This window comes from Gastrolobium bilobum, unplaced genomic scaffold, assembly GCF_033153095.1.
Source record: "Gastrolobium bilobum isolate Gb01-03AN ecotype WA unplaced genomic scaffold, APGP_CSIRO_Gbil_v1 utg6009, whole genome shotgun sequence".
NCBI classification, from domain to species: Eukaryota; Viridiplantae; Streptophyta; class Magnoliopsida; order Fabales; family Fabaceae; genus Gastrolobium; species Gastrolobium bilobum.
Genome location: NW_026897914.1, coordinates 313,828 through 335,734, shown reverse-complemented (window position 1 = coordinate 335,734; position 21,907 = coordinate 313,828). Strand labels below are relative to the sequence as shown.

Here is a 21,907-nt window from a genome sequence, read left to right as displayed (position 1 = left end):
GTGAAGAGAGAGAGAGAGAGAGAGAGAGAGAATATTAAATAATTTATGATAACAATCAAAGGATGAAGAGAGACAAAAGCGAAAAAGACTCGAGTGTGATGAAGATAGAGAAAAAGCGATCGTGTGAGACCGTGACAATGGCGATGCTTTTTTTTTTTTTTGTTAAAATTATTATTATTACTGAAAAAACACGCATACTAGTTGAGAAAAAATAATGAAAAATAAGAATACGTATATAATGCTATCCCAAAAAAAAAAAAAAATACGTATATAATATGTTACTGAAAAAAAAAATTCATTTAAGACAAAAAGAAAGAGTGAAAAAAATAAGAGCCTCATTGGATTTTTTTTTTTAAGTTAGAAGTTATTTATAAGTTAAAGCTGAAAAAAGAGATAAAAATTATTTGGTAATTACATAAAATATTCAGCTTAAAAGTTACTTTAAAGCACATATTTCAAAAAGACTATATCTCTGTTTCTATCTCTATAACTCTTCATTAAAAAAAGGAAAAGTTTACTGATATTCCTGTGATTTGCTTCAGAATCACTTATGTCCTTGTGGTTTTTTTATCACATATGCTCCTGTGTTTTGTAAAAAATAAAAAATCACAGGAACATACGTGATAAAAAACATCTTTTACAAATCACAGGAGTATATGTGATAAAAAAAAATTACAGAGACATAGATGATTCTGAAGCAAACCACAGGGGCATTGGTGAAGTTTTTCCTTAAAAAAAGCACACAATTCAAATAAAAGGGCTTTTAGCTTTTAGTTTTTTTCATTATAAAAAAAGAGATTTTCATTATAATTTTTTTTTTCAAAACCTATTTGGCATAACTTAGCTTTTAGCTTAAAAAAAATGATCCAAACAGGCATTAAGAGAAGTTTTTTTTATTCAAATATGTATGCAATTAATATATAATTAAATTGAATATATTTTTTTGAACTCAAAAGGAAGGAAGGTTAATTCTTATTCGAATTAAGAAAATTATCCATTCGTACAAATTCTTTGTTGCAAATCCAATCTTTAACATTACTAAAGTACCTCAATTTCTGATCTCCATATAGTTATAACTTGAATTTTTTTATGGGCTAAGATAATTTGTTTTATTTTTTTTAGAAAAATTAAGAACTTGCATTAAGGTTATCATATATTATCTTAATTAATTGTTGATTGTTTCTATATGAAATTTGTAAGTTTTAAGGCCCATTTTTTTTTAAAAAAAAGTTTGGTTTAAATTTAAAGTGTTACAAGGTACTAATGAACTTACGTTCTTTATATGCAGTAAATTAATGTTCATATGTTAGGTTTGTAGAATAATAGAAAGAGGCTTTCACAAGAAAAGAGAAAATTTAACAAAATCATGGGGCATAAACACCCTTGATATTATCAAAAGTTATTCACTAAATCACATAAAGGTGCTAGTTTGTACTTTGTAGGAATGCACTAAGACAACTTTTTCTTTTTGAATACATCTTTAAACTTTAAAAAGATTTCCTGTTCAGCTATCTAATTTTATTTTTCTGTCTCAAATTTTTTTGAAAAGCCTATTTGTCATGACAAGAATTATTCCTTTTTCCGTTCAATGGTACGATGATAATTTTTCATAAACAAATAAAATATAAGTGTAACAGAACTGTATAAAAAATAAAAACTCATTTATACTTATTAGTACCCTTGTCTAAAAATTACACTCATATTACATGTTTTATATTATGAATAAAGTACAACATGTATGGTAGAGGTACAAAATAATATAAGGAGGAGCGAAATTGCAGGTGTATTTTTTCTTATAAATTACATCTGTTTATATGATAAAAAAATATAATTAATGCTCACAAGCAGTGGGGAACCCAAGAATTGTTATGAGGGATGAAAATAAAACAAATATTATATTATAAATAAAAATATTTATAATACAATACAGACCTAAAATAAATAAATTTGAAAGAAATTTATTACAAAGATTAAGATGACTTCAGTTAACTCTTACTCTACTTGTTTTCATATTGTTAAAATTTTTTATAATTCAATTTGTGCTAAAACTCAAAATAATTTTTTTTTCAATGTATGTAATCAAAGAATCATTAAGAAATTGGTCTTCCATTCTATATCGATGCTTGCTCTTGAGTATCTTCATAGTTGAGAAAGCTCTTTAAGTAGTTATAACACCTCACATGTTTGAAATACAATATTAAAAGGTTTAATTGAGAATTAAAGGGTTTATTTAGTGAAAATTTAGAAATTCAGGTAAAAATACACTTGAAGGGCAAAATGATAATTTGACAAAATACATAACCCTAACTAGTGAAATGATATAATTAGACATTATTTGGTGACAATATGTTGAATTTGGATTCAAAACGAAATTTGAAAGTGGATAGACACTTTTCAGAAAAATTGATAAGTAATAATTTTTAACGGATAAAATATTGCAGTATAATTTTATTGGGAAACTCAAATGAGATTATTGTTCTAGGATTGAATTATGTAAAAATATCTAAGTCATGAATTATAAGAGAAATTTCAAGAAGGATAATTATGTAAATTAAATTTTAGATATTTTATAACTTTATACAAAAGTCAAATTTGGTGGCTTAACTTAGAAAATATCTTCTAAGTCATCTAATTAGCCATTTAGGCTTGTCTTTTTCTTGTTTCTTCCTCACTTGGCTGAACCTCCATGGAAGTATAGCTTGGATTTGCAACTTTTAATTTATTCATCAAATCAAGAAACTTTGGTAATCAAAACTCTATAAAGAAATCCTTGAGAAAGTGAGTGTGTGAAGAGAAAACTCACCTTGAAGGAGGCTGTTTTCATGGTGTCTTGAAGCACGGAGAAGTATTTTATTCCATTGGAAGCTTAAAATTCATTTTTTAGGTCATTTTGAAGACTTTTGTGGTGAGAAAACCTTACTTTCATCTTGTTTTAAGATGACTTAATATTTAGGTTTTCATGAAAGTTATAAGCTTGAATAGAGATGTTCAAGTGATTTTTGGACTTGGTAGTTGTTGGAAAGAATGATAAGGATTAAAAATTAGCAATGAAAATGTGTTCAAAATGTCATTTTGACAACCTTTAGAATTTTCGAAATTTTTTAGGACATAATGGATGTCTATGTTGGTGGGGTTGGTTGGAGAGGTTTAACGACTATGTCCCTTTGGAATTTAATGTTTGTATAGATAAATAATCGGTAGAAATCTAATAAAGATTTAAGTGATTTTGGTGAGAACACTTAGACAAATTTTCAAGGTGAAAGATTGATGACTTTTGAATGAAATGATGGATGGTGTAAATGGATTGGTGATTGTTTGAATCATAAATAATGAAGTTTAATAAGAGTTTTAAGCATGTGAATTGGTTGGAAATTTTTTGGTTCCTTGATGTTGCACCTTCGGCCATATAATAATTTTTAGGTGAAAATAGTGCAATTTGTGTTGTGACTTGATGGAGGGTGTATGAATGTATTGGTGATTTAAACTATTGCTAGAATAATTGAATTCATGCCAAATCTTCCTTGGACTCTTTAAGGATACCCTTGGCCATGTATATAACACCTCACATTTCTAAAACATATATTAATATATTAAATATGGATTAAATGGTAGGATTAGTGAAAATCCTGAAATTAAGACCAAAATACAAAGGAGGGGTAAAACGGTAATTAGTCAAACAAGTAACCCTAGGAAGGTAAAATTGAGTAGGAGGTCTCAAATGGAAAAACTAACCCTGGAAATGGATTCAGAACAAAAAATAGATTGGTTAGGCAAGTTTCTGAAAATTTGGTGAATAGTGTTTTTACCGGGTAAAAATAATGCGGTACAGTTGCACCGTAAAACGTGCCGAATGAATTTTAAGCTCTAAATTTGGATATAAGTTATAAATGGTACATAGGACTAGAAAATATGATTTCTGGTAAAAATTGATGGAAATTAGTGTGTTTGGGGACAGCGGCGGAGCCAGCAAGGCAGGTTAGCAAGTGGCAAAAATTTAGCTAGTGCCCAAATAACTACGGTTCTATGGCTACGACCAAAACGTGGCTAATTTTCAAAAAAATTGAAACAGGATTTGCTACGTTTCAAGTGTAGCTAAATGAACGTGGTTAAATAAGCCAGTGCCAAGGCCACTGTTGGCTCTAACGTGGCTCCGTCACTGTTTGGCAAAGCGTGCTTACAGCGCGCGTAACAGCTTAAAACTGCTATTTTTCCGAACGACCAACAAACTTCAGATTCATCTGATCAAGTGCAATTAAAGAACAATGGTTAATGTTAACAATTAGAGTTTCTAAATAGTTTATGAAATTATGGACGTTTAGCGGAATAGGCGGGAGATTTGAATTCATTTGAAATCGCGTGAGGTGGCGGTGGGGCCCACCTCACTTAAGTGACTTATGCCATTTGTCCCCCATCACTATTCACTCACCTCCCTCCCTTTTCTCTCTCAAAACCGTGCTTCTCCTCCCACCATAGCCATTTCCTTCTAAAAACTTCATCCCCTCATAACTCACTCAATACTCACTCAAATCCAACAAAGTTTGTCACCAAAGTTGAAGGAAATCATCATCCAAATACAACCATGGTAGTCTTGAGCCTTGAAACTCGCTATATTGGGAGAAAATCCACACTTTCAGCCGCGACCTTTGGAGGATTTTTGAGGTTTTTGAGTTGTGTGTTCAAGTCATTGCTTGAGTATCACTTAAAGGAGTCTTAGGCCAAGCTTGTGAGTAAGTTTCAACACATTTCATTGGTTGAATCATGGATTAGAAATTTTGTGACCTAGAGCTATTTTGCATGAATTGATGTAGTTAGAGAGCTCAAATTGAAATTGTGTATTAGATGAAAGTGGCTTAGAATAATGTTTTAGAGTGATTGATGTCATAAAAATTATTGATGAAATTGGATGATAACTTAGGAAAATTTTGTGTTGAAATGTCATGACTTTGTGAAATTGATGTGTTGAATGATTGTGTAATTGAGTTGTAGAGTAGTTGTATGAGTTAATTATAAGATTATAAGGTGTGTGGAATTGTGAAATTGGATTGAATACCCTTTGGTTAGTAGGCTTGATGAATTCGGCCATGTGTGAGAAATTGGGGTTTGATGTTGTAAAAAATTATATGATTGGTGTGGTGTGGTTGTGTATGGCATTAAATGAGTGGTAAGTTGGTTGGATACATGAGACTTAAGGTTGGAACCATTGGATATGCATAAGTGTAGAAATTGGCCTAGAAGGGAATAATTGGAAAAATGGTGTTGTGATGGAGTTGGATGAAAAATGGGACTTGAAATGGTGTTGTAGTAGCCTTAGAATGCTAATGGTAAATTAAAATAAAATTAAGAAAATTATTTTGTAAATTTGGCCTAAAGAGGCCGAACCTATGTTGTGGAGAGGGTTAATTTTGGTGCTTTGTAATCTTGATAATTTGCACCGTGTGTTGATGATCCTCGTGTGATCACTGTAGGTTGCCTCCCATGGAATTGAACCAGGATTTTGATAAGTCGTCTTGAATCTATGCATGAATAATTGATAAGCTTGTATATACTTTGGTTGGTTGTAATTAAGATGGAAATGGCCTATGTGAACCAAGCTCGGTGATACTATGAATTGGAGCTATCAAGTGAAGGAGATTATTCAGGTAATTCCTTAGTACTGGGGTTTGATCCCCGTGTGTGCTCCACCATGCCCGATGAGGGTAGTGGTTGGAGGTGTATGTTGATAATGTAGTATAACATGCTCATGCATTAGTGTATGTTTGTGGTACATAGGATGTACCGAGTCTCTGGCCAGTAGAAAGTTTGCCTTCGGGCGTTACAGACTTCCACTGGATAAGTTTCCATGAGGGAGTTCCAGTTGACCTGGGGTCGTGGTATGTCATCCGTAGAGGATCACACTAGGAAGTCTCGGGTGTATATGGATGGAGGGTGCCTTGGTTGATGTTCTAGGAACACTTCCTTGGATTGGAACCCGTAGGCTATATGCCGAGGCCAATAGGCCGGATGTTGTGTGGTATTAGCATCGACCATTCCAGTTTCATCGTATTTTATTCCATATGCTTCCCTACTTCACTAAATTCCTTGCTTTATCCCGTTTTGGAATGTTGTATTATATTATTGTTATGCATCGAAGTGAGCCATTGGGCGGAGTATTCTCCAGAACCTCTGGGTTACTGAGATATATTCGTATATCTCACCCCGTCTTGGGGACTTTATTTCAAGTAATGGTTGTGGTGCTGGAGCGGCGGGCAAGAGGCCCGTAGGATGAGCTTGGACATAGGATTATTTTGCATTTTGTTGCCATTGGGCCTAGGCTAGACTTAGGACATGAACATTGCATGTGAGCTAGGATTATTATTTGTCATCTTTGTTCATGTCACATTTTGCCTAAGTTTAGCCGTCATTCTCATGATTTATTTTGGAGAGTATGATGTTGTATATTGGTTATGCTTTCTGGAAGTTATTGTAATATTTGTAAAGAGGCACTGTAAATTGTATTATTGAGACCTCTTGTAATATTGAAGCATGTATATGATGAAAGGGCAATAGGCCTATTCTAGGATTTGATTTGTTTTTTATGTCAAAGAAATGCATGCAAAGGAATTAATGTGATTGAAATGGTTTAAGATTTGATAATGTAATTGTTAAGTTGTAAAGTAAGCTCATTGATATAAATTGTGAAGGGTTGTAAGAGCACCAAGGCATTGCTGGTCCTTGAGTGCCACCCATGTCTATTAGGTATCATTTGAGGTTAGATAACACACCTTTAAAGGTGGGAAATGTTGGAAAAACAAAGAAGACTCTGGCAAATTTTTTAGAAATTGACATACTTTAGGTGAACTTTGGGAGAGCATATCTCCCTCCAAAAAGGTCCAATAGGGATGTGCCATACACCATTGTAAAGCTTGAGATGTTAGCTATCTTATGTAAAATTTGAGAACCAAAGGAGCATCACGAAGCCCTGTAGAAGCCAAAGAGCCCAGACTGCTCAAAACGCCCCTGCACATGGGGCTGTCACTGCCATTTTTTGGGAAATTTATTCCCGCTTTGTTTCTTGGTCAAATTAGGTGCATGATATGTCAAATTTAAGCTTGAGGTGTTTAGTTTACTGTATAAAAATTTGAGAGCAAGTGGTGGAGTGGATTTTCCAGAATCGTTGAGAGAGTGAGGGCTGTTTGGAGCCCTATTTGAGGGTGGCTGGCAGATTTTCTTGTCCAACTTCAAACGGTGATAACCGGAGCAAACGAGAACTTTTTTTATCTTGTGATAGGTCTTTAGAAAGATAATTAAGTTTAGAATAACATACTAAAATATGAGAGATTTGTGGCATGCGGATTTTCCGCAGTAATTAAAATACTGAATCATGTTCGGATAGGTAGAAAACGTAAAAGTGATATTTAAGCTAAGTGAGTTTATGGGAACCCCTTACTGACTTAAGAGGATTGTTATATGATATCTAAGAATTTAATATTATTATTCCGCAATAAGTTATCAGTTACGATCACAACTTTTATTTATTACGCTTTATTATTGTTTTAAATGCTCACGTAATAAAAAGAAAAAAGTTTACTTACATTTTTATAAATGAATTGTTGTGATTGTAACTGTGCCTAATATCATAATCAATGTTAACAATACCGGTACGTAATGAGCTGTTACATTGTAAGCTTTAATTGGGGGAAATTCTATAAAATTGCAATGTAAGGCAAATAAGGATTGTCATGGTGTTGTTGAAGGTTATTGAAATGATGGAATTGGTTAGTTGAAATTAAAACACCATGGAAGGTATTTTTTGCATATTTGATCGTGGACTAGGGTTTGTATTGAGGCTATGTTAAGTTATTGTTTGTAACTTGTTTGAGAAGTTATTAATGGTCATTATTTGTATGATCATTGTAGGTTACCTTCTTCAGATCCGATTGTAGAGGATTGAGCTAGGAACTTTTTACAGGTAAAATTTTGTGTGTCTTGGGTAATCCCTTTGTGTGCTCTATCACGCCCATTGGGGATGTTGGAATTTGTGACCTTTGATAATGTTTAATAAAGTATGCTTATGCATTGAACATGTTATGTGCAATATGTATATTGTTTGTGAGGCCTGATTGTCTGTGAAGCCTGATTGCTTTTGGGTCTTGATTGGTCGTGATGCCTGATTGTCTGTTCTCTAATCAATAGAAATTGGGGGGGCTTTCGTCGGATAGGACTCTTTGTGGGGGTTCCGGTTAACGTTGTGTCTTGGAGTTGTTAACACTCTAGGAATGTCTCGGCAGTTATATGATGGGGTCCTTGAACAATATCCATGAGGGATGTTCTCGGATTTGTGCCTAGTTGATTGTATGATGCACTATATGGATATTATCTCTGTTTGCATATTTGAGTGGGCCATTGGGTGGAGTAACTCTCCAAGACCCATGGTTTACTGGGATTGTCAAATCTCAGCCCACGTTATGGGATCACATTTCAGGTACCACTAGTGTTGCTGGAGGAGCTTTGGGCAAGAAGCCTACTTAGTTGGGATACAAGCATATAGAGTATTTTGTCATGTACACAGGAGTGCATGAGGATTAATTGACATTTTGAGATACTATATTAATGCACATAGTAGTTGCTTATTTTGTATCATTGACTTAGTGCATGAACATTGGTCTTGCATGTGATGTTGTTGCCATGCTTAGGTTTGTTCATGATTTTTTGTTTAAGTCATTCGATTATTATGCTGTTTATGTAATAGTTGTATTTATCTAGTTATTGTAACCCTAATTATATCATTGAAAGATCTTGTATATGTAAATATTGATGTAAATGATGGAAGAGCTTTAGGCTTATTTAGATATTGATGATGTATAATTATAAAGGATGATAAATGAGATACTGTGTATGAAAGGGTAATGTGAGGAATTGATAATGTGAGATGGAATTGTAAATTGAGTAAAGAGACATAATATGAATTGATGAATATTGTGGGTTGTAAGTGCACCAAGAAATGTTGATCATTTGGATGTCCTCTATATTGTCATAAAATTTGGTGTCATTTGGAGTTGTAGAAACTGCCCGGTTCAAGTTTGATTGTGGATTGTCCTATTCCGCACTATATGTGACAACTTCTGCCTATGATTTTTTAAAATTCATCTCTCTATCATTTCTTACCTAAATTAGGCTTATGATAAATAAAATTGAAATTTGAGGTGTCTACTAGAAAATATTAAAATTTGTTGGCAAAAGATAAGTGGAACATTTGTAGTTTCAGAAATAGTTAGGGATGTTAGTGAACTCGACAGTGCAATGTTGATAGTTTTAAGGAATTAACTTACAGCAAGCGTATTCAGAGCTATAGAACTCCAATTGAGGCGCGTGATACCTCGTTGGAAAGCTAGAAGATTCTAGTTTATCTTATCAAAAGATGGGAATTTATGACATGTAGTCCATCTGCAGTTTTGAAAAATCTGAGGGTAACTCCGAGTTGTAAAACGTCAAATTGTGTATTTATGATTTGTTGGTTTATGGGAACCACTTAGCAACTTTAAATAGACGTTATATGATGTTAAACAATAGTATTTATGATTCCGCAATAGTTTTGAGTTACGATCATATTTTTATAAAATGTTTAATACGAGTGTTTTATAAAGTGTGAGAATAATTGTGAACGATATTAAAAAGGAAAAGTTTTTCCGTATTTTTGAATATACTGTTGTGAATGTAACTGCGCTTAATATCATAATTGATGATAACATAATCGGATGCATACAGGGTGTTACAATAGTTGCAGAAATTGGAAGAGTAAATATAAGCCTAATCATTTTTTTAATAAGAGGGTCAATGATAGACTTTCCAAGTTTTGCTAGCCAATGACCAGTGTGATTTTAAAAAGAGGGGAGATTTTTTTACCACCAAAAAATTCACTACCAATCCACTATCTATTTAATCAGCATTTTCTCTCTCTTCTCAAACTTTTCAGCATTCTCTTTCTCTGATCCAATGGTGATTAGATAGATAGTGGGTCGGTAGTGAATTTTTTTGGTAATAAAAATATTTCTCCTCTTTTAAAAATATTATAAGATTTGGCCACTTAAAAAATATAAAATATTCATGAAATGGACCATTAAAAAAAATTAAAAAAAGAAGAAGAACAAAAGACAATGAAAAAATTAAGAAGGAAGGTGCATCTGCGATGATAAAAATATATTACTGTTATGTTTATTCCTTGTTATCAATTCAATAACAGCGTAGCCTCTATTTTCTAACAAAAAACAATTAATAAATAAAGAGAAACAAATAAAAAGAATAAAAATTTATTCTCAGTTGCGTAAGCTTTGAGAATCAATGGTGAGTGGATTAATCATTTGGAATAAATGAAAAGTTGAGAACTACACAAAAGAGTAGCGAAATTTGGCAAAGGAAAGAAAAGCATGGTGGCAACGAATTAGGTTTAAGAAAAAATGTGTTTGGTAAATGAGATCAGAGGAGATTACGAAAAATTAAAAAAATCATGAGATATTGTTTTATTAAAAAATAATAACATATTATTTTGTTAAAAATAATAAGATATTATTTTATTAAAAATAATAAGATATTATTTTATTTAAATAAAATAAAATATTATTTATTAAACAAAAATACAAACTGGGCTTGGAGAAATATTTTTGCCTTTAAAACATAAATATTTTTCCTATGAATACTAAAATAATATGAATGTTTAGAATAACACTTCCATCACAAACGTAAACAGAAAATACTTAAGTATTTGTTTTCGATATTTTTTGCAAAAATATAATATTTTCAGCCATAACTCAATATGAAAAAATACCCATATTTTTAATCAAATAAAACAAATAAATCATGCTAAATTCATAATACCTTAAATTTAATTTTTGTCATCACATAAATCATAAGTCTTCCGTAAAACTTATTTGTCTTATCCTAACTAACATTTTTTTCTGCCAAAACGTTGCATAATATAAAAACTTGAATATACAAAAATCTTCACCAAATATAAAAAATTTGTCATTTTAATTATTATTTTCTCTCTTTTGTATTCCAAATAATAAGAGTTTAATTTTTATTTACTGTAATGTTAACATTTTTTGCACAATAACTCTCACAAACTGTAATGTTTAATTATAGTCAAAATTTAAATTGTGCGTTTCCACATAATTAAGTAATGAATTAAAAAAATGGATTATTGTTTTTCATGTTTTAGGAGATAATTATATCTCCTACATACACATAAAAATGTTGGGCCCATGTGAAAAAAGAGAAAGAAAAAAATAATAATGGTGTATTCCAAATAATAAGAGTTTAATTTTTATTTACTGTAATGTTAACATTTTTTGCACAATAACTCTCACAAACTGTAATGTTTAATTATAGTCAAAATTTAAATTGTGCGTTTCCACCTAATTAAGTAATGAATTAAAAAAATGGATTATTGTTTTTCATGTTTTAGGAGATAATTATATCTCCTACATACACATAAAAATGTTGGGCCCATGTGAAAAAAGAGAAAGAAAAAAATAATAATGGGCCCCACATATTTTTATGAATGTGTAGGAGAAAAAATTATCTCCTACAATACGAGAAACAATAAGCCCTAAAAAAATACGCTAATAATGGATGAAAACTAAATCCAATAAATATATATGCGTATAAAACAAATAATATATTTTTACAATTGTGTTAATTACCATGTTCCAATTTTCTGATAATTATAATAGTAAATTATTTATCACTGTCCATTATACATTCAATTTATTTTCATATTACTTCTTATTTATTTTCACCACCTATATAAAAATAGATAAATTACCTTTTTTAATTCAATTACATCAAAGCAATAGAATAAAAAAGAGAATTTAATTTGATATATTGTAAAAACTATAAAGTTTATTGTTGCATCCAATCGTGTTTCTATACCATTTAAATTAATGACTTTGACATATTATACAACATAATAAAATTCTATATTTACATATGGGAAAACATTTTCTCCTTTTAAAGGAGAAAATTTTTCGCCTACTAGTGACTCATAGCATAAGTGAGTCCTACTTTGAATTATTTTCGCTCTCGACTATTTTGTGAACCCCACCTACGTTATGAGTCATTAGTAGGAGAAAAAAATTTTCCTTTAAAAAGAGAAAATGTTTTCCCTTTACATATTATCAAAATTAAACTCTAAAGCCAACAATAACTGATACAATTGATAAATACATAATGTGTCAACAAAGTTAATTGAGGTAGATATCTTGTAAGTCCGCTGATGTGTTATATATAAGTTTATTGTGAACACTCATTGACTCTAGGATCATATCCTCACTTAAGAATGAAACAATCATCCTTGACCCTAAATTTTTCGTTATCAAACAACAAAAAACCCTAAAAATAATCAAATAATAATTCCAGACTTAATGACCTACTATATGCAAAAAATTTACCACCGTATTATAATTAGTCCCACGTCATTTCTTAGAGAACTAGATTCTAATTTGCCACATAATCTAAATGTGAAGAGATATGAATTTTAAAGATGTGTAAAATCTAAATCAAATACCGCACGATTGAATATGAACCCAAAAATTGAAGATTAATGTTTCCACAGATAACGTATCCGAACGAAGCAGACCTAAATTCATATATTAACAAAGGCATTTAATCAAAGATTGAGCACTAAAATTCGTATAACGAAAATTAAAAAGAAAGTGGAAAAAAATTATGGCAGGATACTGATATTGCTTTTGTTCTCATCTTGCAATCATCTACAGGCAAGCTAAATAAATAACATAAATAAAACAAGAAAAAAAATAAAAAACATTGATAATGGAGGGCAGAACGGGAACCCATTTTCTAAAATGGATGAGTGCTAGCGTAAGCAGATAGACACCAAGTTTTACTGCCAGAAAACTAGATAAAAGGAACAAATCAAATTGAATAATACAAATAAAAATTGACTTTATCCTTTCTCGTCAAATTTTACCATCTGCGAGTGAATCTAAACTTTAGCCTCACCAAGTTCAACATCCATCAAAGCACTGTTTTCTATTCCAACCTTGAGCAGTCTAATTTCTTCTTCTGTTAGGCTGTTTTTCGCATGATGAGCGATCTTGGCATTTGATTGCTTTTCAACCTCCACAGCCCAACTATAAATTATCATGCCAACAACTGCGAGAATCATTCCCATGATATTCTTGAAAGTTAGCTCTGAATCGAATAGCAGCCACCCCAATGTCAGAACACATACTGTTTTCATGTGGCCTAAAACCTGGAAGGAAACAGCTGAGAAGCGCCCAATGCAGAGGTACTGGCTCACATTGCAAAATACAGCTAGCGAGCATGAAACAAGAATGAAAAACTGCAGGGATTTGCGAAGACATTAATTAAACCATCCAACACTCTGTATAATTAAAGACAAATACAGAGAGAAACAAACTAGATCCAACAGGGGAAAAGGATGATCACTTACGATGACACCAGAAGACATCTTATAGTTGGTTATCAATTTGCCACTAAGGTAGTAATCAATAAATGGACCAAGAGTAAGAAGAGAGAGAGCTTGAATAGGTGCAGTCTTACTCAGCAATTCAAAAGATCCAATTGAATATTTCTTTTGAAGAGAACCAATTGACTGTCACAACAAAGGGAAAGAATAATCAGGTACAAAAAAGAATCAATCCCACAAATAGCATAATTACCAGCATATAACACAAAAAGTGCCTTTGTAATAGAAAGTATGTTCTCAACTCTCCTATTTAACAATGAAATCTATCTGATCTAACACGACCACTCACAGGCAAAACACAAGATCAAAAGAACAAAAATGATGCTTCCAGTTACGATATTACATCAGCTTAAATTCCATCTAGCACTCACCTTTAATTACTCCAATTCATAATATACCAAGGATACAAATAAATTTCACTGCTGGAGACACTTTTTCTATTGTCCGGGCTTAACCCTGGCTACAGAGCCTTGGGCTACAACAGTCATGTATAAAATGACATGAGAAAATGAAATCACAACAATAATTGACATAAGCTCCATATTGCCTGCACAGTGGAGCAGAAACGGTAATGATACTTACAATTTGCTGTAAAGATGTTGATAAAACTGCTACAGAGGCACACACGAAACCTTTGAGGTTAACTTTCACATCAGTTACAGTGCAAACACCAACACCAATAACCACAACCATGACTGACATTTTCACTTCCTTTGAGTATTGCTTGTTGTGAAGGATCCACTCCATCACACAAACCACTGGAATCATGCTTAGTTTTGATATCTGTTCACATATACAATGATAAAATTAAAACCTTAAAAATGGAGGGAATGAAAATTCAAAATTAAAACACGAGAAGGTGCATTTAGAGGTTAGAACACATGGGGGGTAAAAGCTGAGTCATGTGAATGGAGAGTCTGAACAATTTGAGAGTGCTGCAAATCTCAATATTTAAAAAATGAGATATAATAGTAACTACAACGAATATTTCTAAAACGAAGAGTTGAGCACAATTTGAAAATACAAGATAATAAGGATTGTAGTCTTGCTAAAGCTTGCAAACGTATTTCTGAGAGCATACATTGACAAAATGCCTTAGCTAACATCCAATGCCTATATAAGTTGTCAGAAGTTCTTTTCAGGATGTAAAATTTAGACTAGAATCAATTTTTGGACTTAACTTGCAATGGTATTCCTTAGATATAACAATAAGTATCTTTTCAAGTGCTAATACTTCGAAGGTTGACATTACCAATCACAGTTGCAGACGATCAAATGGAAAACAATATAGACTTTAAATCTCTCATTGTAGCTCTTTAAACAACCTGGAAGGTATATCAAAATTTAAAATATACCAGCACCTTGACGGAAACTGGTTTAAGATTGCAAGAAATTTAAGAAATTAAACTTTACTGATGTACTCTCCCTTAGGATCAGAATAAAGTCTTCTAGGTAGAGGTAGAAGAATTTCAAGGAAAGTTCCCTCCCTGTCTCTCATAACTCCAAGGAATTGGAATCCCCGGCCCTACTGTTCTAACTTCTAACTGAAAACCTACCTCTCCTATTTTTCCCTCCTCCTTTTACACTTCCTTTCCTTCCCTTATTCAACTAACTAACTCTAACAATTGTAACTAGCAAGGCCTAACTAATAGAGCTTGGCCCACTTGGCTCTTTGCGTCCATCATTATTTCTTCTAGCATATGTGTTCCTAATTAGGGGTTTCTAACAATAATCCCCTCTAAAAGTTTCATCTTGTCCTCAAGGGTGAAAGGCCAAGATGTATCATGGACATCAAAATAACTCCCACTAGGGTCACATTGCTTGAAACTCAAATATAGTTCCCAATTCACTGAAATCCTCTTTTTTTACGGCTAACAGCAGCAGGGTCAGGAAGCACATGGTTCATCTTTGCAGTAGTATATCCGAACTAAGGTACAAGGAGATGTGCAGCCCGGTTACAAAAGCTTGTTAGTTGTTATATAAACCAATTTAGAGGTACTGAAATGGAGGAACCAGAGCTCGAAGTATGCCGTCAAGCGATGGTGATGGATGTTTTTGCGGTGTATACAGCGGAAGGAGGGTGGTTTGTGAAGGCCTGGAGAGAGCTGGGTGAGTGGAGAGTGCAGCACAGTTTTAGCAAGCAGGGGGTTGATACATCTTCACCCCTTAAGGTTTATTCTAGAAAGAGGTTTAGGGGCAATGTCGGTATAAAAAATAATATCAGCAACAATTCAAATGCTGACTCAGCAGCAAAACCATTGGGAGGGAATATACAGAACATGGGCCTTTCTGTTACACACGATGGAGGAGGGAGTACCACCAAACACACGACACAAGTGGCTGGTTTCTTAAATAGAGGGGAAAATGATTGAGAAGAGCACACTGGGACGGGGACTAGGCTGGAACTTGGGAGAATTCAGAGCTACTCAAATAGTCCTGAGCTATCGTTTATTTCCTTATTGTTAACTCCATTTACTGTCATTTATTTTCCTGTTTTGGGGTTGTAATTTCCCTTTCTTTTCCAATTTGTGAACAACAAAATGTATTCTATTATGGATGTTTGTAATGCTGGAGTGAATTAATACAAGTTGTTGGTTATTCTCAAATTTCTCCCTATTCTTGATCTTTGATTCATATCAATTGGTATCAGAGCTTTCACTATGTCTCTCAGTTGCAATTAAGCGCACGGCGGGTGACAATGGCATTGCAATGTTCACCAAGGGCTAGTAAAAAAAAAACTAGCACCAAGCCAAGCCGCGTGTGCGCTAGGGCTGAAGAGCATGGTGGGATATTACGATCCAATTGCAAGGTATCGGACTTGGAGTACCACATCGGAAACATAAGGTACTGGTAGGGGTGTCAATATAGGTTTTGACACGCGGGTCGACCCGCGACACGACACGAAAATTCGTGTTCGGGTTGACCCGCAAAAAAATTAGTGTCGTGTTGGAAAAAATGACACGTAAAAAATTCGTGTCGTGTTCGTGTTGATGTATTCGTGTTCGTGTCGACCTGTATTTTTTTAAATTATTTTATTTTTAATTTTTTATTATTATTTTTTTAATTTCGATCCATTTTTTTAAATTTTTTTGTCAATTACCGTTTTGACCCCTATTTTGCGTGTTATTCGTGTCGTGTCGTGTCAACCCGCAAAAAAATCGTGTCGTGTCAGTGTTGAAGATTTTGACACGAATAAAAATTCGTGTCGTGTTAATGTTGATGTATTCATGTCGTGTCGAATTCGTGTCGTGTCAACCCATTTTGACACCCCTAGGTACTGGTGTGGGGTTTATAAGAACTTTGGGCTTTCCTACCTTACAAATTAGTTTTTGGGGTGAGACTCCCAAGTTTCATATTAGCGGGTGAAAAGTCCCTTGCAATGGTGGGGGACATGTGTTTTACAAGAGAATTTTCCAGATTGTCTACGGGAAGATGGTTACTCTGCAGGCATGAGGTGTGTCTTGAACGTGGGGCAACCACACCAAAAAGTGATTATTTGACATCACAGTGGAGATATTTTGGGATGGTGATGTTTAGTACTGTAGTAGAGAGTGGATATTAGGCCAGATGTGAGGCCCAATAGTCCAGTCCAGAAGAATACCTCTCCTCCAATTGCCTTCCCTTGGTTGAAGGACTAATAGCAAAACAAGCATATGCTAATAATTCCCTTGCATCAAAGTGTTGCACCACCACGATCACCCAACCATACGCACGATTTCCATTGAGTAGCAAAATCTCTGGTTGCTTACTCTCATTTGGAAACTTCTTATAGCCAACATTTTGCAACTCCTCCATTTCTGCCATGCTTTCTTGACCAAATCTTGTACAACTCCCAAATCTTGAGAGCTCTGATACCAGCTCATGGAAACTGGTTCAAGATTGCAAGAAAATTAATAGAGGAACGGAATTTTATTGATATAGTCTCTCCCTTAGGATCAGAATCAAATCCTGTAGGTAGAGATAGAAGAATTACAAAGAATGTTTCCTCTCTGTCTCTCATAACTAAACGGAATTGGAATCCCTGACCCTCACTTATGTTCTAACCGAGAGCCTACCTCCTATTTTTTCCCTCCTCCTTTTATCTTCCTTTCCTCTCCTATTTAGCGCTCCTTAATTCACGATACAATTAATCATACACATGCAAATCATTGTGATGCGCACATAACATGAGTGTAGATTAGGTACACATAATTACCCGGGTGTGAATTTGACAGAAAGATATACGTTTAAAAGGGAAGCGAATACACGCCAAAATCAGAAGGATGAAACAATTAACTAAAAACGCAAAAAAAAAAAGGAGAAGGAAAGAGATCGATAGACATAAATGCTCATCAGAAAACCGTACTTGGTAGAATCCAACAGAGTTAAGCATGAGGCTGAGGTTCATCCCTGTGATAGACATATTGGCAACCACTGAGAACCAAAGAAGCTCCCACATAGGAACATGCTTCGACGCAGAATAACCAGTAGCATTTGACACAAGACCCACCAAAGCAGTTACAGCAAAGTGGAACCCAGTTAACGTAGTGGCTGCAAAAAAAAAAAAAAATTAAATAAATAAAAAAATACAAGTAACCATGAACAAAAATTCTTGCATTTAATAACAACAGCAGATTGTAACCGCAACAAAATAAACTAGATGCATTTTTAAAATAGTAAATCAGAGAACAGTTTGAAAATTTGGATCTGGCTAAAGATAATACTAGATCCAGAACGAAATAAATAGCTACATTTACAGGAAGCTGAGAGATCTAACAGAATCTAAAGAATGCAGGAGGAGAAGTTAGAGATCTATTAATCTTAGATTCAAACATTAAAAAAAAAAAAAAAATTGGATTTAGATTAAAAGGAAGAGAATAACCGAAGGTGAAAGAATAGCCATTGTTGGACATAAGCTGTTTGTTAGCCATGATAATTCCAACGGAGCTAACAACGTTCATAGCCCATGCTCCCACATCAGAAATCGATGACGATTTCTTTTCGCTCTCCATCTTCTTCAATTTTCGTAGGGTTCCAAAACAAATTGCGGTTAATTCAACTTGTGTGGTGTGTGGTGTGTGGTGTATGTGTATATATACGAGAAAAGGAACAATATACAGAGACCAGATCTGAGGGAGAAAAAACGGTATATAAATATTGATATTGATATACCGTCACAACAGATTCACAAAGGAAAAGAAGAAAAAAGTGACAGGTTTATCTTTATCTGTATAGTACACACGCAAATTCGCTTTTTTTCTTTTCGAATTCAAATTCAATTTGAAAGTTGAATCTGAATGAGGTTACGTCGTCGACAGTGTGGAAGGGAGAAACGTTTTTTTTGTTTTTGTGTGTTTTGGGGATTTGAGAGTTTTAGTATAGTGAGGGTGATGGCATCATGTGTAGCTAGCTTTCTTCTGTCTGCATTCTCTCCTCCCACACAAACACTTCACTTCCCCGTTGTTTCTCTTTAGTCTTACCTTCACGTTATTATTTGTCTTGTCTGTCTGTTCCTCTTGCGTCTTCACCTCCACCTCACTGAATCTGTTAAAAAAATATAAAGAAAATAAAAATTATTTTATTCAGGATGTAGCCACATGGAATATTCGAACTAAGAAAGTTTTAATTAATTTTTGGAATAAATGTTTCTCGTGTTATAAAAAATAAAATTATCACGTACATATAAAAATATGTAAGACTCACGTGAGATTATGTAAAAAAAATATGAGTCTCACATATTTTTATACATGTGTAGGCAATGTTATAAAAATCGGATCGATCCAGCCGGGTCGACCAAACAACCGGTGAACTGGTCCGATTTTCATATTGGACCAATCATGTTACAGAATCGATGAGACCTGACCGATTTTTGTAAAAAACGATGACCTGACCCGGTTTAAAAAAAAAAACTAATTTATTCTCATCAATTGATGTCTTCCTTTTTTTAACTCTCAAACATAAATGATTTGTTTTCTTTTGAAATATTTAAGTGATTTCTAGCTTTTTAACTTATATAGATTATGTACCTACAACACTAGTATTATCTTGGTTATACAATACACAGAGAATCTTGATTTGATTTATAATTAGAGATGTCATTTACTGAAACTGAAACATCAGTATAACAAATATTATATGTTTGATTACTCTTTTATTAGACAATGATATGTAATTTATTATTTTTCATATTAAAATATTTGAAATTGGAATTTTTTTACATGTATTTAAGTATATTTATAGATTTTTTTAATATAAATTATAGATTTGCATATATTTACCAGGTCATCTGGTTGAACCAGTGACCCAGTACCTCGACCGATTCGATAACCTAACCGGACCGGGATTAATAACATTGTGTGTAGGAGATAAAATTATCTCTATTAATATAATGGGAGGTTATAATTACCGCCTCTTTTTCTTATTATCTTTTACTATTAAATCTTAACTGTTAATTTTCGTCAATCTAATTATTGTAATTTCTTAGGTCATACTTATTAATTAATTATTAATTTTTAATAAATTATAACCGTTAGATTAATGAAAATCAATGGTAAAAATTTGATAGTAAGAGACAATAAAAAAAAAAGATAATAACTATAATCTCCCTTATTAATATAATAATGAGAGAATTTACTTACATCCTCTTGTAACATTTTTCTTAGTCAAAATAAAATTAACAATTACAACTTACAAAGAACATTTAATGAAAGTTATTGACTTGACTTTTGTTCAAAGATAACTGAATAGTTGTAACAAGTTATAGGAAAATATATTGTTTGTATAATTTAAGTTTATAATAAGGGAATAACATCTATTTTTCAAAGATATAAACTTATATTCTTTTAGATTTTAAACGTTGATTTTCGTCCATCAACGGTTATAATTTATTGAATTAAAATTATTAATTAATTAATAATAAATTTGGCCCATTAAGTTTGGCCTAATAGATTATAACCGTTGATGGACGGAAATCAACGGTTAAGATCTAAAAGGATATAAACTTATATCCTTTAAAAGGATATATGTTTTTCCCTTATAATATTATCCAAATTAATTTAAATTTAAAAAAACAAGATTAAGTAATTAACTATTAATTTTGAAAATTATTTTGACACTTACGTGAATTTAAATTATTTATAATTTAAATTAAATTTAAATTAAATTTTAAAAATTAAAAAGTATAAAAAATAAATTTAATTAACTAATCACGTTACTTTATTCTATAAGTATGAATTTAAGGTGTATTTGATTTGTTAAAACAAAAGGAAAAACATAACATATAATAAAATTTATACTCTACTGAATCTACTCAATTGTTCAAAGAGAATAATTAAACGCAACTGGGCCTAGCCCCTCTTTATTTACAAAAAAATAATAATAATTAAACGCAACTCGACACAAATTTCAAATTTTTTTGTTGCTCACTGAATTGGGTTATAAAATTTTGTCCAGAGCGTAAAAAGAAAAAGAGATCATCCTGAAAATTCGCACTAGGAAAGTTTTATTAAAATTTTAAAATTAAATAATAATTTTTTATCCCCTGATGTAATAAATACTTAAATTGAATGTTGACTTAAAAATAAGAATAATTAATTTATCATTATTTTTTAAATTTTTTTATCATAAATTAAATATTTAAAATTTAATTTAATTTAAATTTTAAAAAAATTCAATCATGTAAAAAATAATTTTATTCTAGAAGTATAAATTCCAGGTGTATTTGATTTGTTAAAAAATAACAGAAAACACAATACATAGAAACAGATTATATATATATATATATCCTAGATGGGGTATGACCCCAAACAGGCTAAAAGGAATAAATACAACGATGTCTAGTCAAACCACTTAAATCAGCTAAATACAGTAAATAAATTTCCAAAGGGAGTCTGAAAAAGAACAATACTCCTTTTTGATCTGGATTTTCAAAGGGGAGATTAGAGAGCCAATCTGCACAATAATTCTCTTCTCTATATGTGTGATTTATCTTCACTGACATTTTTATCCATACATTGTCGTATACGAGTCACAATATGAGACTCACAGGCTGGCTCTTCTCTCTGGGTGAGCCACGTGATTACTACTTCAGAATCACTTTCAATGATAACAAATTATATTTTATTCGAATGTATTAATAGTATAGTTAAAAGCAATCAAGCAACAAAATAAATCTCTAATTTTTTTGTACCCACCTAATTAGGTTACAAAATTTTGTTCATAAAATAAAAAGAGAAATAAAGGAATAATTCGTTATCCCAACTTTATTCCACTCAAAAGAATATATAAGTGGGTACCTTAAGCTCGGTACAGTTGGTAAATAGTTGGGTCCTTTAAACTTGCTGACATGAGTTCGATATCTAATCGTGTGTATGAAAAATGCTTTATTGGGAGAAATTTACTCACTTCACGTGATCTCTCGCCTCGAAAGAATTAGTCTTCGAC

The 21,907-nt window shown here is 32.4% G+C and overlaps 1 protein-coding gene across 2 annotated transcripts; it reads right to left on the bottom strand.

Annotated features, from left to right (window-relative positions):
* Window positions 1–12,710: 12,710 nt before the first annotated feature.
* LOC133311401 (UDP-rhamnose/UDP-galactose transporter 1-like) lies at window positions 12,711–18,918 on the bottom strand. 2 transcript variants are annotated; one of them, XM_061512449.1, is made up of 5 exons: window positions 18,348–18,918; window positions 17,832–18,016; window positions 14,069–14,269; window positions 13,451–13,612; window positions 12,711–13,339 (listed from the first exon to the last, which is right to left on the bottom strand). In XM_061512449.1, the coding sequence occupies exons 1-5, from the start codon at window positions 18,475–18,477 to the stop codon at window positions 12,980–12,982; spliced, it is 1,038 nt and encodes a 345-aa protein (XP_061368433.1). In that variant the 5' UTR covers window positions 18,478–18,918; the 3' UTR covers window positions 12,711–12,979. The 2 variants fall into 2 exon arrangements, with proteins under 2 accessions (XP_061368433.1, XP_061368434.1); XM_061512450.1 differs by lacking the exon at window positions 14,069–14,269.
* Between the last annotated feature and the right edge of the window lie 2,989 nt (window positions 18,919–21,907).

Bases quoted from the DNA above. Each gene is read 5' to 3' on its own strand.
- LOC133311401 (XM_061512449.1), bottom strand. From the start codon at position 18,477: ATGGAGAGCGAAAAGAAATCGTCATCGATTTCTGATGTGGGAGCATGG. The intron at 14,270-17,831 runs GTACGGTTTTCT...ATATGTGAACAG, and splicing joins ACTCTGTTGGATTCTACCAA to ATATCAAAACTAAGCATGAT. The intron at 13,613-14,068 runs GTAAGTATCATT...TTGTTGTGACAG, and splicing joins CAACATCTTTACAGCAAATT to TCAATTGGTTCTCTTCAAAA.